The sequence below is a fragment of the Equus przewalskii genome, chromosome 14, assembly GCF_037783145.1.
Source record: "Equus przewalskii isolate Varuska chromosome 14, EquPr2, whole genome shotgun sequence".
NCBI classification, from domain to species: domain Eukaryota; kingdom Metazoa; phylum Chordata; class Mammalia; order Perissodactyla; family Equidae; genus Equus; species Equus przewalskii.
This window is the reverse complement of record NC_091844.1, coordinates 64,982,779-64,999,584: the sequence shown is the minus strand read 5'-3', so window position 1 is coordinate 64,999,584 and position 16,806 is coordinate 64,982,779. Positions and strand designations below refer to the sequence as shown.

Below are 16,806 nucleotides of genomic sequence, written 5' to 3'. Positions count from 1 at the left end.
TCACAGCATCTTCCCTCACACAGACACCATGGAGTCAGAGAGGACTCCCACAGTCCCAGGCTGCTCACCTGGACCATCTTGGTGTGAAGGCCTTGGCCCATCTCAGTGCCCCCATGGGTCAGCAGCACAGAGCCATCTGTGTACACATGAATCAGGGCTCCTGCCTAAGGGAAGAGAAGGATGCCAGACACAAAGTTTGGTACATGCTAACTCAGCTTAGGGCTTGGGACCAAAGGTTCTGGGCCCCAGGAAAAAAAAGAAAACCAGTAGCAACATTTTGGATATAAACCCAGGCAGAAATCAGAGCAGTATAGATCTCATGATTTAATCATGTAGCTCTTCAGGAGTTTGCAAAACTTTTTCATCTCTCTCTGTCTGACTCACATTCTCATAGGGAGATAGGTCAAATATCTTGTTCACATTCTCATAGGGAGATAGGTCAAATATCTTTGTCCTCACTCTATAGATGAAGAAATGGGATCAGAAAGGCACCGTAACTGCCCTTAGTCCTACAGTCAGGAGGAGTTAGAACTAGAAGTTGACCCCACATCTCAGAGTCCCATGCTGTTTTCATTGTCCCATGACATATGGGACAAAGGGATATGCGAGTTCAACTTCCATTTTAACAGCAAAGAGCTCCTCTAGGCAGCTCTGTTACCAGTGACAATGGGCTTTCCCTGCAACACTACAAACAGAGGGGGAAATGGAGCCCCAGTCCAGTGGGGATGGACAAAATCATATAAAGCAATTACCTGATTCAGAAAATGAACTGTGAAGCTTACTCCAAACTTGGTAGGAACTATGCACAATCCTCTCTTTTTCCAACAATTCTCCCTGGAGAAAAAGTCACATTCTTACCATATTTGTGTTCAAAAGGTCATATTTTCAGTCAACACCTTTGTAAAACAGGAAGAAGTCACCCTCAGTGCTGCCCATATAGCCCTTGTTATCACTGAGTTGTGCCCCAATTACGGAGATAAAATGAGAAAGGCAGGAATTTGGGTTCTGAGTCCTTCAGTGCAGCCGCAGCAGGGCCCACCCTTGAGAGAACCAGCTTTAAAGTATCATCACTCTTCTTCCCTGAGTGGAATTCGGCTCCGGTCAGAGTGCCCCAGTGACCTTGGACGGTGATTGTCCCAGGGAGGAACTGTGGTTCGCTGATGAGAATGACAGCACTTTCACTGTGCTTTGTATTTGGTTTTCTGAGCAACTCAGTGAGGAAGACAGAGCCAGCATAATCATCCCCACTGTGCAGATGGGGGCTCAGGAAGATGGAGTGGCTGCCATGGTCACATTCAGAGAGTAGTGTCAGAGCTGGCGCATAACTGTGATGTTCTCAGACCTGGGCTGGTGTTCGCTAGAACACGGTGTACCCGGAAGGAGACAAACCTGTAAAGATGAGCCACACTGATGGGCTATGATGCTCAGTGCTGTGAGCCCACCTGCCCCAGGCTGAAGGTCATTTCAGGATCTTAAAGAGATGGCTGTGAACAAGTTGGTAAACTCAGCAGCTTCATAAGTTATCCATTAAACTACCAGCTTCATATTTTGAGTTCAACAAAAAGGCTATAGAACATGAAACCCCAGAGAGCACCAGAACGTCAGACTCCTCCCCGCTCAGCACGTACTTGTTGAACTTGTCAATCTCACTCTTCCGGGCGTGATACTGGGAGCTTGCTAGGCATTCATCCCAGCACCTGGTCAAGGTGAACCCCTCGAGCTTCTGGTTGAAGTGTGTCAGGTCCCCTTCCTTGTACATGTTCTTCCTCCGCACCTTCCCAAGGAGAGAGACACTGAGGCCCAGTCAGTGGCAAGAGATGAGGGGGGCAAATCCTAAAGTCAACCTTCCAGACCCCTCAACAGCCCCTGCTCATCCTCTGCCCCCATGGGAGATACCCAAGATATACTGTCCCCTCAAAGTAGGCTAACCCACTCTGACTTGTGCCACCAAATTCCCAGCTTACTTCCTCTGCAGGCAGCCCACAGGTCACCGCAATTTCGCTCATCCAATGCTCAGCAATGAGCATCCCCTGGGGCCGCCCAAATCCCCGGAAGGCCGTGTTGGAGGGCAGGTTGGTCTTGCACAGCCACCCAGTGCCCCGGATGTTGGGGATTTTGTAGCCGTTGTCCATGTGTAATAGAGTTTGTTGCATTATCTGGAGCCGAGGTGAGAGTGGGAGAGAACACTGTGTTGACCTCATTGGCTCCTCAAAATAGAGATTTCAAGGGCTGCACCCATCCCTGCCTTTCCCAGCCCCACTGTGAACTGCTATTACTCAGGCCCAAATTATTTCTTCCCTGGGATATTGCAAGAGCCTCCTTACTGTGCTCCTGGCCTTCAGTGCCTCCTCCCTCCATCCCTGTCTCGTACTAAAATCTAAGGTCATATCAGGTCAAGCACTTGCTTAAAAACGGCACTTATTATCTCCAGAGTAAAGTCCATATGTCTTTAAGCATGGAATTCCAGACACTTTTGGACCTTTCCTTGATGTATTTTTTTGATCCTGTTTTCTGACTGCATGTTACTCTCACCTGTAACGCCCCTCCTCCCCTGACCCACCTACTAAAGTCCTCATTCAGCAACTCCATCGGGAAACCCTCCCAGACCCTCTAGTTGGAACTGATCACTAGCCTCTAAAAAAGGTGACTTTATTAATTTTAAATTAGCTTTTATTCCCATTAAAGTTGTACTAGAAATAGTTTGGAGTCAAATGCCTCCATAAGTCATGTTGTGCAAAACAGCAGCCCCCTCCTCTTCCCTTCCTTCCGCTCCCCAGAGGCAACCACTCATTCTTCATCAGCTATTTACATTAACTTCCACATGTCTAAACAATGTGTTTATGTTGCCACTTCTCGTTTTTTCCAGTTTTAGACTCTTATATTGTTTTCCCCTTATGGAAAAGGAGAATTTAGTTCCTACCTAACCCCTTTCCCTGCTACACATCAGCTTCCTATCTCCCACATAGTTATATTTTGATCTGATCACTAGTCACTTTAATATCAGAATTCTGTAAACATTACTTATAGGTGAACCATATAGTTGTACTATGATTACTTCTCTTTCTTGATAACATTTTTCCTCCTGGAGTTAATATTATCTTTATTTTTTCATTTGCTTAATCTTCTATGCACTTATTACCAAGTCAACTTAAAGTTTTCCCCAGTTCAAAAAATCTGCTCTCAATATGTTCAAATATATTAGATTTTCTATCAGTTTTGTCTTTTTGAAGAAATCCTTCCTGAAGCCTTCTGGCCTACTCCGATTTAAATTGGCTGCCCTTGGATTTTCCACTCACATTGATCCTGGGGATTCCTCTTGCCTCCTTCCATATTGAATCTCCTATTCCTAGATCCCATGTCTTCCCCTTTCTTGGTTCTACACTCTCATTTTGTTGAAACACATCCTTCCATATCTTCTTTACAAAGAGTACGTAGACAGGAATATTTTTGAGAACTTGCATGTCTGAAATGTCTTTATTCTACTCTAACCCTTAATTAATGATTTGGCTGCATATAGAATTCTAGGTTTAAAATACATTTCCCAGTTTCCCACCGCATTTTGAAGGCATTTTGCTAATTCACTCTAGCTCCCCAGTATTGAGAACTCCAATCAATGCTTTTCCAAGTGTTGGAATGAGCTCTGTTTTTTTCCTCCCTGAAAATCGTAAAATCTTCTCTGTCCCCAGGTTTCTAAAATTTCACGATGATGTAAATTAGCAGAGGTTCATTTTCCTTCATTGTGCTGGTTACTGGAAGGGCTCTTTTAATCTCAAAATGTGCGTTTGTCAGTTTTGGGAAATTCCTTAAATTACTTACTGATAGCTTTGTCCTCTGTCTTTTTTCCATTCTTTCTTTCTGAAACTTCTATTACTTGCATCTCCTGGATGGGACCTCCAATTATGTTATATTTTCTCTCCTATTTTTCCACATTGTTTTCTTTGTTGGGAAGAGCTCCTCAAGTTTCTTTCACCTCTTCTGCTTTCACAGTTTTAATTCACAAGACTTCATTTTTATTCTCTGACTGTTCTATTTTTATAGCATCCTGGTCTTTCTCTAAGGTGTAATGTCTCATCTCTCTGATGAGATAAACGATAGTTTCTATTTGTGGGTTTCATTTTGGATTTAGTTTACTTCCCCACAGGTTTCTTTTCGCATCTTTGATTATTTCAGTCTTAGTCATCCTAGATGGTTTTTGTATGTCTCAATTCCTTCCATTTCTGCTTTCTCTTAGCACTTTCTCAGCTTGTACTTCTATTTCATTTTGTCTTTTATTATCTATCTGTCTCCCCCACCATACTGTGAATGTCTTGAGGGCAGAAACAATGCCATGTTCTTCTTCATGTTGCCACCTTAGGCACATAATAAATACTTGCTGGATTGAATTAAAAAGCTTGTAAGATCTTTTGGGACAAGTATTAGATCTTTTTCAACCTGATTTTTCCTACAGCACCAAGAAGCAAGTGTTATAAACAGTAAGAATACTAGTAATGTTTCATTTCTGGAGCAGTTTTTACCCAAGATCTGAAGTGTGAAGTTTCCTAACTGAGCCAATGAGAGAGCCCCTCGCAGGGAGGAGCTGCACCCAAGTAGGGGACAATGGGAACTCTGCTTGTGCTGAAATGCTTGATTTTACAACAGGAATCTATGTGTATGTAACTAGTATGGCTATAAAACTAAGATTTAAAAAACTTTAAAAAGTAGTACCACCAAGGTAACTTTGTTAATTTTCAAAATTGACAAAAAAATATGCCTCCACAAGACTCGTATGAGAATGTTCAAAGCAGATTATCCACAAAAACTAAAAACTGGAAACAACCCAAATGTCCACAGAGTGGTGAATGGAAAATAAAATATGGTCTATCCATACAAGGGGATATTCTTCATCAGTAAAAAGGAATGAAGGACTATACGTGCTATGACATGGATGAACCTCAAAACACTATTCTGAGAAAAAAAGCCAGACACAAAGCTTACATAAGGTATGATTCTATTTACGTGAACAGACCACACAAAATGAAAATCTATTAAGACAGAAAGCAGATTAGTGGTTGTCTGGGTCTGGGGGTTGGGAACAGGAGTGACTGCAAATGGACACAAGAGATCATTTTGGCTGATGGAAATGTTCCAAAACTGGATTGGGATAATGGTTGTATGACCCTAAATTTACTAAAAACGATTAAATTGTATACTTCAGATGGGTGAGCTTTATACCATGAAAAGCATACTTCAATGAAATAGTTAAAAAAAATTTCAACTCATCAACTCAAATTTTAAATAATTTGTAATGTAGGAAATGACAATGTGTGCCCACCTCAATCTCATCCAATCACTATTTGGTGTATGTTCTTTCACACATTTTCCCTGCATATCGTTTTATATATATATATATATATATATATATATATATATATATATATATATAAAACTATATATATATAAAACTACTATTACATTCATACACACACAGTATCACCATGCTGTACATAAAGTTTTGTAAGTAACTTTGCGTGCTTGGCAAGAATGGGAAGGACGAGTTTCTAATCAGAGAAGTAATAGGATCATATCTGTGCTGTGGAGATTAACCAAGGATGGAGAACCCAAGTGGGATCCATTTAGGAGACTACTGCAACAGTAACAGGCAAGAAATGAGGAGGACTGTACTCATATGTGCGAACAAGCTGTAGGGTGTGCCCTTGACCTCCCGGTCACCCCGGGATGCAGGGGCGGGTGCTACTTACAGCCTCAGAGAGATCAAGGGTGTTCCCAGCATTGCTGTAGTGATCCACCTCCAGAGCCACAATCCTCCCAGTCTTCATGAAGCCAACCTGCCAAAAAGGCGAGGGATTTCTCCACAGTCCCCTCCTCTGCCTATCTCTAATCATTTCCTCCCACCTACGCTACCTGGAGGAAACGGAAAGAACAGGACATCACACCAAGAAAACAAGGTGAACTTAACGGGTGGAGAAGAGAGGACCTGACATCTCCCCAGTGACATACCCCTGGATCCTCACCTCTGGACACCGTCTCCCCAGCCTCCTCCTTCTTTCTACCTACTCCTGGCTTCTGGTTCTACCAGAGAGAGTGAGAAGGTAGAAAAGAGGATGCTGGTCATGAAAGGGCAGGGAGCAGGGCTGGGAAGAGAAACGAGGAAAGATGCTGGAGGCTCCCCTCACAGCTTTTGGCCAGCAAACAATAAAAGTAACACTTTGCACGAGCACGAATGTGCTTTCACACCCCTGACCTTATGTAACCATCAAGACAAACCCTACAGGCCACTTCATAAGTGAGGAAATGGACCCCAAAAGACGAAGTTACTTTCTTCAAGCCCACTAAAACAGGGGAATGGGAGAAATACAATCCATTTTGGGGAGTTAAATCATGAAACAAAGTCAGAGTAGGTCAAAGGGGAGATTTTCAAAGCCAGCTCCTTGAGAGAGAGGGCTCCCAGGTTTATAGAGCTGCACGGGACCTGTAAGGTTATACTGGTGTGAACAGAGAAGGAGCACATGGTCAGAACAGGAACTGATCATCCACAAAAGCCCAGAAAAGGGACTGTCGCACAGGGAAATTGGGCAGTGCCCAGCCACACACGGTCTGGCAGGGCAGGTGCCCACCCCAACAATGTGTGCCTGTCCAGGCCCCTGGGAAGTATTACTCCTCATTGTAAATTACCAAGCGGTCATTCTGATTTTTACATCAGACCATCAACACACTAACACTATGTCATCCTGCAGGATGGATTTGCCCCAGGTCTGAAGAAAAATCAGGTTTCTGAGCCTGAGGGGAATAAGACCAGATTTGGACCACAGCAAACTCACAAAAGTGATGAACGCCACCCTGCGACATTGCTTAGGAGCCAGCTTCCCCCAGCATCACCCCTCTAAGCTGCTGTTGGCTGGTTTGAATTTCTCTCATCGCTATTTCTTCTTTGCACTTGTACAGATAGTCATGAAAAAACTCAGAGTACATCCCAGAATCCCTGGGTCTTCATCCCCAGTTTCCTAACGAGATGGCATTGCCCACCCTGGCACAGCCCACGACATCTAGAACCTTGTATCTGGCCAAGAAAGGATGTCTGCCGCCGGTTATCAGCATGTCCTCGTCACGATCCAGCATGCAGCGCACAGGGCAGCCAGTCCTGAGGGAGGCATCAGAGGGTGAGAGACCTGGGAATCTCTATACCAGCCCAGCCCTGGGAGTCTCTCAGGGATGAAAACAGCAAGGAAAGCTGTTACCGCCTGGCACACAGAACATACCCACACTGGGCTGCTCTACTGGCTAGACACTGTGTTGTACAAGGTGAGGAATGTGAGGATGGGAGGTGTGTCCTTGCCCTTGGAGCTCTCACAGCCAGGTTGGGAAGATAAGACATGGACACGTGTGTCAGAACATAAAGAACCAGGTGATGTTTCCCTCACCCCTATACCCAAGAGTTCTAAAAACAGAGAGCTATGAAAATGCAAAAGTAAGGGGAAATGACTTCCCAAAGAGGGAAACCCAAAAGCATTCCTGGCAGAGGTGGCCTTATTCTTCTTTCCAGAGCCCACTGGGAGAACTCACTTGTATGCACCCACGGCAACTGCCGTGGACACCAGGGTGCTTCGGATCTCCTTCCCTCCAAATCCTCCTCCAAGTCGCTTCACTCGGATCAAAATTCGATTTGCTGGAACCCCCAACACTTTTGCAACAAAGGCCTGGGGACGAAAGAAAAAGCCCTCACACTGAATGCATCATCTCGCCCTACTTCAGGCTTGACCCAGAGGCTGCCTGCTATGCACAGGCCTGACTACTGCTGTGAAGTCTGAAATTCCCTGATTGGAGGATCCCCTCCCCTCCCAGTGCAGTCCTCGGGAGTGGTGCTGGGGTCCGGCACTCATCAGTCACTGCAGTCTGAATTCAGACACTTGTGCTAACCAGAGGGGCAAGCAGCTGGTCACAGCACACTTTCAGAGCCAAAACTCATTCTAATTGGCCAGGAGCTGGTGGGTCATGAGAGTAGGACCATTTGCCAAGAATGCTGACAACCACTGTCACATCATAGGCAGTAGAGAAATGGGGAGTGTTTTCTCTGCAGAAATTTATGTGAGCTGCTGCAGATAATTTAGTGGTCCCTGTGGCTACCTCTTAGCCCAACACCTTCATTTACACAGGAGGGGACTGAGGCCACATAGGATTTGACCAAGGCCATGTAGCACTGGAATGATAGTAGCTAACACTAACTAGGCTCCATACAAATATTAAACCTCACCTAATCATTACAACAACACTTCCAAGCCCCAAGTTATAGAGGAGAAAGTTTATGTAACAAGCTCAGTGATACCAGCTTGTTGGTGACAGGGTCTGGCTCCAGGACCACTAACCCCAAATCCCATTCTGGACCAGCCTAGGTCTGCCTCTTCACATTTCCACATTGCCGCTCCTGATCTGCCAGGAGCTCCCTGGAGCCCTCCCCAGGCCCTTGAGCAGACCCACGGGACACCTACTTGGGTCTTCGTGGTGTTCTGTGTAGACACAAAGAGCTCCATCTCCCCTGCCTCCCCTTTCGGGACAGCGATGGCACAGTGAGTCTCCAGGTAGAAGTGCTCTTGGCCGCCAATGTAAAACTCACCTGGGGAAGCAATATAACTCCCAAGTGAGCCCCAGGTTGCAGAGGGGGCGAGTTTGCTTAAGGAGAGAGTGTACTTGCCAAGTGCCCTATGCAGGAACCAATGGCTCACAAGTAACCTCTAGGTTCCCCAACTGGGTCAGAAAAGGGTCTCAAAGTCTTACCCATCTGGGAGATGAATCCCCGACCCCAATGAAGAAACTAGAATGACATTGAAATGCATCAGGCGTGAAGCTCTCTTCTCACTGCAGCCAGTGGAAATCAAAGATTTTAAAACTATACTCATAAAATGTTGGAAAAGGTAAAAAAAAAGAATTAACAGATGCGACTGAAAATATCTTCCAGAACTGAAGGTATCGGGCCTGATGGAGAATTGACTTACTAGTGACTTAGTGATACACCAAACCAATGTAGAAGACAATTCCACAAGGAGTCTGATCAGCAGCCTTGTCCTGGGGTGAAAGCAATGGACCCAATTTACACTGAGGAGGGTTGTGGAGGAGGGGAGAGGGAGCACCAGTCTTCAGGCTGATGGGGAGGGCCAGGAGTCTGTGTGGTTAGAGGCCTTGCAGACCCAAGGGCGGCCAGGCATCTATGGCTGTTATCTTCCCCAGACAGTCTTCCAGATCCCACACACTCTCATCTCTCTAGAATCACTGAGATATATCCAGCCTCGAGTCAGGGGAGCGGAGATTAAGATGACTGAAATTCTTCCCCAGCCAACTGTCTCCTACTTTGTTATAAAGATCAGAGGACCTCTTCTGTTAGGAAATGATAGGAAAGCACTTCCCTGCCCCAGGATCAAGGGACAGCTCTTGAATTTCATTCCCAAACCAGGGCCACCCCATCCCCACTGCTGCCTGGTGCAGCTGTACCTGAAACAATGTTATCTGCTTCTGCAAAGCCCTTCTGGAGGTCTCCTTTCTCAATCTTGAGCTCAGATCCATAAAAGGAGTTGTGTTTTATGGCATCCTGAGGGTCATAAAGAAGTGTCAGTGACTTGGCTTTCAGGAGAGAAAGGTGGATTCCAATGGGGGAAGAGAAGCTGTTGGAATGGCTGCCTTTCTCTTCTCACATAGGCATCTCGACAAGCTTCTTATACAGACTTAAAGTGAGCTCACACGCAGCCCGCAGGGTCGCATTCCTCCATTTCCTCAGATATACATGGACAAGCTCGGATCTTGAGGAAAAGCAAAGAATCCCTCAAGGAACCAACTGGAGCTGAAACTGGGAAGGAGGAGCTCAGTCGGCCATTAGTAGACTGAGTCTAGGATCACGATGGGGAAGGTTTCATAGGACCACACAATCCCAGGACTGGAAGAGATTTTAAAACCTATCTAAAAGAAGATGTGGTGTATATATATATATATATATATATATATATATATACACAATGGAATACTACTCAGCCACAAAAAAGACAAAATCATGCCATTTATGACAATATGGATGGAGCTCGAGGGTATTATGGTGAGTAAAATAAGTCAGACAGAGAAAGGCAATTAGACAAACAAACAAACACATAGATAAGGAGAACAGATTAGTGGTTACCAGAGGAAAAGGGGGTAGGGGGAGGGTGAAAGTGGTAGAGGGGCACTTATGTATGGTGACAGATAAAAACTTGACTGTTGGTAACGAACATGATGCAGTCTGTACAGAAACTGAAATATAGTGATGCACACCTGAAATTTACACAATGCTGTAAGCCAATATGACCTCAGTAGAATAATTTTTTTAAAAACCTATCTAATCAACCCCCGTCTGCTCGAATCTCCTCTAGAGGATCCTAATAAAGGCGCCTCCAGGGAGCTCACCCCTCTCCATAGGAAGCCCGTTCTCTGTTACCTCGATTGTGATAATGGCTGGAAGATCTTCATAGGTGATTTTCACTGCTTGAGCAGCTCTCTGTGCATGTTCTGGGGTGTCAGTGACCACAGCACCAATGATGTGCCCAACACAAGTCACCTAGGAGCAGAGCAAGAGTGCTGAAGAACATAACTAAGCTCCTCATGAAGCAAATTATTTTGGGTTGTCCAAAAAGGCCAAGGACCCCCTGCTCCCACTATTTCCTGTTAAGGCCCATTTTAGGAATGACCTGGGGCTCTTTATTTCCTTATCCTACTATTTGGAGTTATGTGCTTCTTCATAAGTGTTTAGAATCAGTAGAACTGTGATAGGGGTTGCAAGTCACTCGTATCAGGATGGCAAACTCACTTCATTTCATGGACCAATTCTGATGACTTAGTACTGGCAACCTGTTGAGAAGCTGCCCCGGATAGAATGTGGTGATTGATTAGTGATGTCTGTCATGAGCCGCAAAATGGGAGGTGTGGCAGCGTGAAGTGCATCTGTCAACTTGCATCTACTCCAACACCCTTGTTCTTCATGAGAAGAGACAGAGACCCAGAAGGCAAGATCACAATTGACTCATGACTAGAACATGACTAAATCTTAGCCCCTGACTCGCAGTTCCCTTGTCTTTCCACCACCCCACTGTCTTCCATCTTCCATTTCCCAGATTTTTACCAGAAGCTGCTCAAAGGCAGCAATCATGCCTTACAACCCATCTAGATGCCCAGAAGCAGTAGTTCCTGACCACTGGGTCTTAGACTTGATGACCCGTAAACCAGTTTTTTTGTTAGATTTATAGAATGATGATTATGGCTTACTTTTAATTTAATAATTTAGTCCCTATAAAAGCTTACTGGATCTCCTTCAGAGATAATTTTCTCCCAACATCCCCCCAAAAATAAACAACAGAAAAATTGTCCAACTCATCACTTTGGAATACGAGATTTCTGAAAATAGGAACCAGTACTTAGCATGCCTGTCTCTGGTATTTATCTCTCCAGGACCCAACTAAGTTATTGACTTAATTCATTAGCACAGCGGTTGTTGAACCTGGCTGATTCTCACTGACCGTAACGCCAGCAAGGGTCTTAGAGGCTCTGGAAGTCTGTAAAGCAGTTTGTTCTTCGTTAAAGGCTCTCCTTTTGGAGTCTTTGTGTCTTCTGGTTGTAGATGTTCATTCTCTGCTTCACTTTTATGTCAACAATAAGGTGAATTTGCCCTCCAGCCACACCTACCCTCCTCCAATTTGCAAGAATTGATCTGTATTGGAATTATAAAGTGACTGTCTGAGAACTATCCTAGAAGGATATGGATTTTAGTAGCAGCTATCTTGAATGTTTGGAACCTTTTTTTTTTTTGGCAGATCTGTCTATGTAGTTGAAAGCAATAGATTAACTTTCATAAAACGGAATTATCAATACACATAGTGATGGTATCATGATTCCTATTCTGGCTAGTTTGTTTAATGTGTTTTTATTTTCTTCTAATAAGGGAGCTTAATATTGTACCCTTAAGAACCTGATTGTTAGTTCAGACACATTCAATAACCTTGTTTTAATGCCACTTTGGCGTGGAATCATCCTACTATGTACAAATAGCAGCCAGCACTTAAATAAACACGTAAACATTAAGTTAAAATTAAAAGTGCTGCCAGGCACATTCTATCCTCCTAGTGATTTCCCTGAATACTGGCCAATGGCATGATGCCCACAACATGTGCAAACATACCATCTTTTCAAGATTAGGGACTTGAAGGAATGAGCACAAATTAAAACTTAAATACTCATTCCACTAACTTCCTAGAAAAAAAAAATCCAAGACGTACCTCATCATTCGCAAAGACTGTTTCATCATTAAAAAATCCAGTTTTGTTACTTCCCGGAACATCATCAGCAGAGAGAAAACAAACAAACCCTGGCACCTTCTGAGCTTCTGAAGTATCGATGGACCTGCAAGAATGAGCCACATGAGGGGCCAGGCAGGAAAACCGAAGAGGAAGACCTGTCACCCAGTTGGATATCTCTGCCCTCCTTTTGATGGATTTTCCTCCACTCTAATTCCTCCCCTCTGCATCTTCTATCCTATTCGATCCTATTCTATTCTATTCTACCCTATTCTGTTCTGCAAAGGTTGATTAAATGCTTACCATGTGAGGCCACTGTGCTGAGTGCTATGGGGGATATGAGATGAACAGGACAGCCCCACCCCTGTGGACCTTTAAAGGCCATATTCTGGTCTCCAAGTACAAAAGAATAAAATCATAATGAGTAACATTTACTCGGAAAGCTCCAGATAAAACCACTTCACAGCTAATACCTATCTAGAATGAGCACATTAGAGCCCTTGCTGTACCACCTATCCAGCATCCCTGGACATCGTCACACTACAGAATTTCTCTCCCCACATTCATGGAGCTATCCCAGCATGGTGGGGCACCCCGGCCATAATCAGGTAACCCAAATCCCAAAGGGAGATTGCCTGGAGACTTTGTCAATTCTAATGGTGTAAACTATGTACTGCTCACTCTGGCCCATGCCCCCATGGGGAAATAAGGCAGAGGCCCCTAGAGAAATGAATGGAAACCCCTCTGAAGTACCAGCCAACTTCCAAACAGGTAACCCTCACCAGAGCCCCAGAAAGTCGTTGTCATTATCCCCATTTTACATTTGGGGAAACTCAAGCTCAGGGAAGTTAAGTAGCTTGTCCAAAGTCACCCAGCCAGAGAGCAGCACAGCTGGGATTAGGACCAAGGGTAAGCTAGGAAGACTGCCAAGGTCAGGTGGGCTTCTGCTCTACCCTTCCAAAAGCGTGCAGCCAGGAAGACCCTGATCGATACAGTCACTAGAGAGCCCCCCCCCCCCAACCCAAACCCTATCCTCCTGCATCCCTTCAGACATCACTCAGACCGGGCAAAGATGTCTGAGTGTAGACAGTGCAGGTCATGGTACTGTCCACATGGGCTCAAGACCAGGACAAAGGCAAATGAATTTAGCCCATGGCTGGACACCATAGCATCTGAAACAAACACTTTTTATGGGGGCGCACCTGGAAGAGTTGATTTATCTGTTAGGTTTTATCTGGGTCCAGGCCACCATTCCTGGAGCCTGTCTCCAGGCTAGGAGCAGCAGCAGAGGGAAGGCCAATGGTAAGGAGATCCCATCCGTATCCACGCAGTGGCAGGGCCCAAGGGAAGGTTCCCCAGCTGCTCGGCTCAGCGGGGCAGGCGTCTAACGCCCACCAGGAAATCAAGCTCAGCCTCAGGCCTGAGCATCCGGGGCAGCACAGCCAGGCGCTAATGCTGCCTGGCTTCAAACTCCAGCTCCGCCTATGAACTGTGTGGCCTGGAGCAAGTAACTGACCCTGCTCGTGCCTCAGTTTCCCCATCTGGAACATGAGGATAATAATAGGACCTGTCTATAGGGTTGCTGTGAGGAATAAATGAGCCAATATGTGTAAAATGCTTTAAACCAGGCTGCAGCAAACATAAGCTCCATGTGAGTGTTAGGTATCATCACTATTATAGAGGTGGCAATTCTTGCCATTTAGGCTCTCAAAGTGCAACAAATAGGTACAAGCGACTGTCCTCTGCTAGGTCCTTTGTGGAAACTCTGCCTGATCCTTACAAAAACATCCTATTACAGATGGGGAAACTGAGAGCTGAAGTGCACAGGTCAGGTCACAGTTGCTAAGCCCTGGGACAGGGATTTAATCTGAGGTGTGTCAGACTCTAAGGCCATGTTCTTGCTTTTAGCGCTGACTCAAGTTCTCCTGAAAATTTGCCTTGAAGTTTAGCCCAGTATCCAAAGCGCAGATCTAACCTGGTCCTGTTGAAGGTCTTCAGCAGCTCCCATTGCTTGCCCAGGGCCAAGTGTAGTCTCCCTGTTCAGCACTTTCCCAGCCGGCCCCTGCCTACCTCCCTGATGTCATCCCCTCCCCCATCCCAGGCACCCCTGAGCCCCGAACCTCTCCTGCTCCTCTCCAGACTGGCTTTAAGATCCCCCTGTTCCTCTCTAGACCCAGAGACCCTGGAGGGGCCTCGTTATGTCGGCATCTCCAGTGCACGGCAGGGTGCTCCCAGCACCCTACTCCTGGGTGTATTTACTATACTCACTTGATCTTGGCGTGGGCCCGGGTGCTGGTGACCAGTCGGAGGGACAGCTCATTCTGATAGCGAGGGATGTCGTCACAGTACATGGCCTCTCCACAGGCCTGCATGGATGCGCCCAGGTGGGGCAGGGGCCGGCCCACCATGTCCTCCTCAGACTGACCCTTGGGCACCTCCTGGAACAACATGGTCACCAGTCAGGCTGAGCTGCAGAGGACACAGTTCTTTGACAGGCCCAGGGAAACCATGGAGAGCTTCGGGCCAAAGCAGACCTGAGGAGTGGGACTGGAGGAGGCAGGAGGGGCACGGGGCGAAGGAAACAGAAAGGCAGATGAGAAGCCATTGAGAAGGTGGTCATAGTATCACTACATACAGTAACACCAAGAAAAAGGAGGAATTCCAATGTCCATTCATCGGGAGTTGGGTAAATAAATTATGCTATGCTCATACAATGGAATAGTATGCAACTACTGAGAAAATAATACTTTTGAAGAATTTTAATTAGAAGGAAAGAATGATCACATTAAATGTAAAAACAAGACATAAAACTTTTTGTGTGTGTGTAGAATGATTCAAAGTCTGTAGAAAAAACATATATTATAAATATAGCATATACAAGTCGATATATAGATAGGAAAAAATGGAAAGAAGTGAAAAAATAATAATAATGATTTTTTTCTTAGAGGTGGGATTTTGGATGATTTTTATTTTCTTCTTTATACTTTTCTGTATTTTCCAACATGATCTAAAATGCATTCATTTTATAATAAAATTTTGTTTTATGTGTTCTTCAAAATAATAATAAAACTGACATATTTATTGAATGTTGGCTACCTGCTATGAACTGTCTAAGCTATTTAGTTTTACTACTACATTTCAAACCATCCTATGAAACAAAGTCCATCATCATCCACACTTTCAGGTGGATATAATTAACACACCCAAGAGGGCCAGAGAGGAAGTCACTTGTCTGAGGTGACACAGTTATAAAATGCAGTTTGGATTCAAGTCCTGGTAGTCAGGCCCAGAGTCCACGATTTGGACCATTACACTCTAGTGCAGGGGTCCACAAACTGTGGCCCATGGGCCAAATCTGGCCCACTGCCTCTTTTTATAAATAATGTTTTATTGGTACATAGCCACACACATTCATTTGTGTACTGACTCTGGCTGCTTTTGTGCTACCATGACAGCATTGAGGAGTTGCAACAGATACTGTGAGGCCCACAACAGCCAAAATGTTTATAAGAATAGCTGACCTTTTACCTAGTGTCTCTCAAAAAGTTGCTGTTGATAGAAAGTTGTTCTTTTGTTTTATTTTGTTTACATGCTCCAGAGAACTCCTGGCTTTGCAGAGTAGCCCCAGAGAGGCACCGGAAAAGACAAAATGGAAAAAAACAAGATTATCTTTAAGGAACAGGTGAAGATGAGAGCAATCCCAAGAGAGAAATTTAGGCGAGTGAGAGGGGAAATGGCTTCATTGACATTAATACGATTCCCATTTTCTTCACTGTATATTTCTGCACAACAGCAAGGAGCTTTAAGCACCTACATACAATTCAACTAGGTCATTGCCAATGGTCAGCATCATCTGATGTGGCCTGCAAGGGGCCCTGATATTAGCTGAACACCCACTGTACTCACTTGGAAGAGTTGGACGTTGGTGGGAGGGTCTTTCTGAAAGAGTAAGGTGGCACTGGCAAAGGTGGGATCCAGTTTACCACACTTCTGTGGAGGCAAGAAAACAGAAGTGATCATGACTATTTCTATCATTGATCCCATCCTTGGCTGTCCCCAGGTAGTAATTGTAACAATTGTTCTCCTCATCTTCTCATTTTACACTCATAGTACCGGCTGGATCTCTCTCAACACCCGAGTGTGGGCTCTGAGAGCTCAGTATTTCGTAACAGCCTCTTCTCTCCCACCACCCCTGCACCCTGCATAATCAATGGTTGGTGCTTCCCCCCAATGCCCAACAGTTTCCCTTCTTCCCGCATCTATGCATGCTGCTCTCTCTGTTGGGAATAACCTTTTCCCCCAGCCTTTCTGGAAATGTCTTCCTTCTTCTCCTCAATTCTGTGGGAAATATTTAATGATATGGGAAATGTTCACAATATAATCTCAATGAAATCAAGGGGACATAAAACTCTATATGCAGCATGACCCCAAATCTGTTTAGAAAATAATGTACCCAGATCAAAACATAGGAAGATGATAGATACACAGACAGATGGATAGAAGAATA

At 44.9% G+C, this 16,806-nt stretch overlaps 1 protein-coding gene across 50 annotated transcripts in view; it reads right to left on the bottom strand.

Moving 5' to 3' along the window:
• The window catches only part of LOC103547521 (xanthine dehydrogenase/oxidase), a 73,089-nt gene that overhangs the window by 18,216 nt on the left and 38,067 nt on the right, over positions 1-16,806 (bottom strand). For 36 of the 50 annotated variants that reach the window (XR_011526637.1, XR_011526619.1, XR_011526618.1 and 33 more), the window contains 13 exons: positions 16,206-16,289; positions 14,568-14,737; positions 12,282-12,405; positions 10,451-10,570; positions 9,481-9,577; positions 8,484-8,608; positions 7,561-7,694; positions 7,051-7,138; positions 5,739-5,825; positions 1,965-2,156; positions 1,629-1,774; positions 753-834; positions 69-164 (listed from right to left, as the gene is read on the bottom strand). Coding sequence is in view for 17 of the 50 variants with exons in the window: in XM_008514758.2 (XP_008512980.2) it covers positions 69-164; positions 753-834; positions 1,629-1,774; positions 1,965-2,156; positions 5,739-5,825; positions 7,051-7,138; positions 7,561-7,694; positions 8,484-8,608; positions 9,481-9,577; positions 10,451-10,570; positions 12,282-12,405; positions 14,568-14,737; positions 16,206-16,289 (1,545 nt within the window). In the remaining 33 variants the exon portion in view is untranslated. The remainder of the gene's footprint in view (positions 1-68; positions 165-752; positions 835-1,628; positions 1,775-1,964; positions 2,157-5,738; positions 5,826-7,050; positions 7,139-7,560; positions 7,695-8,483; positions 8,609-9,480; positions 9,578-10,450; positions 10,571-12,281; positions 12,406-14,567; positions 14,738-16,205; positions 16,290-16,806) is intronic. The other 14 variants (XR_011526643.1, XR_011526622.1, XR_011526625.1 and 11 more) reach the window with 3 other exon arrangements.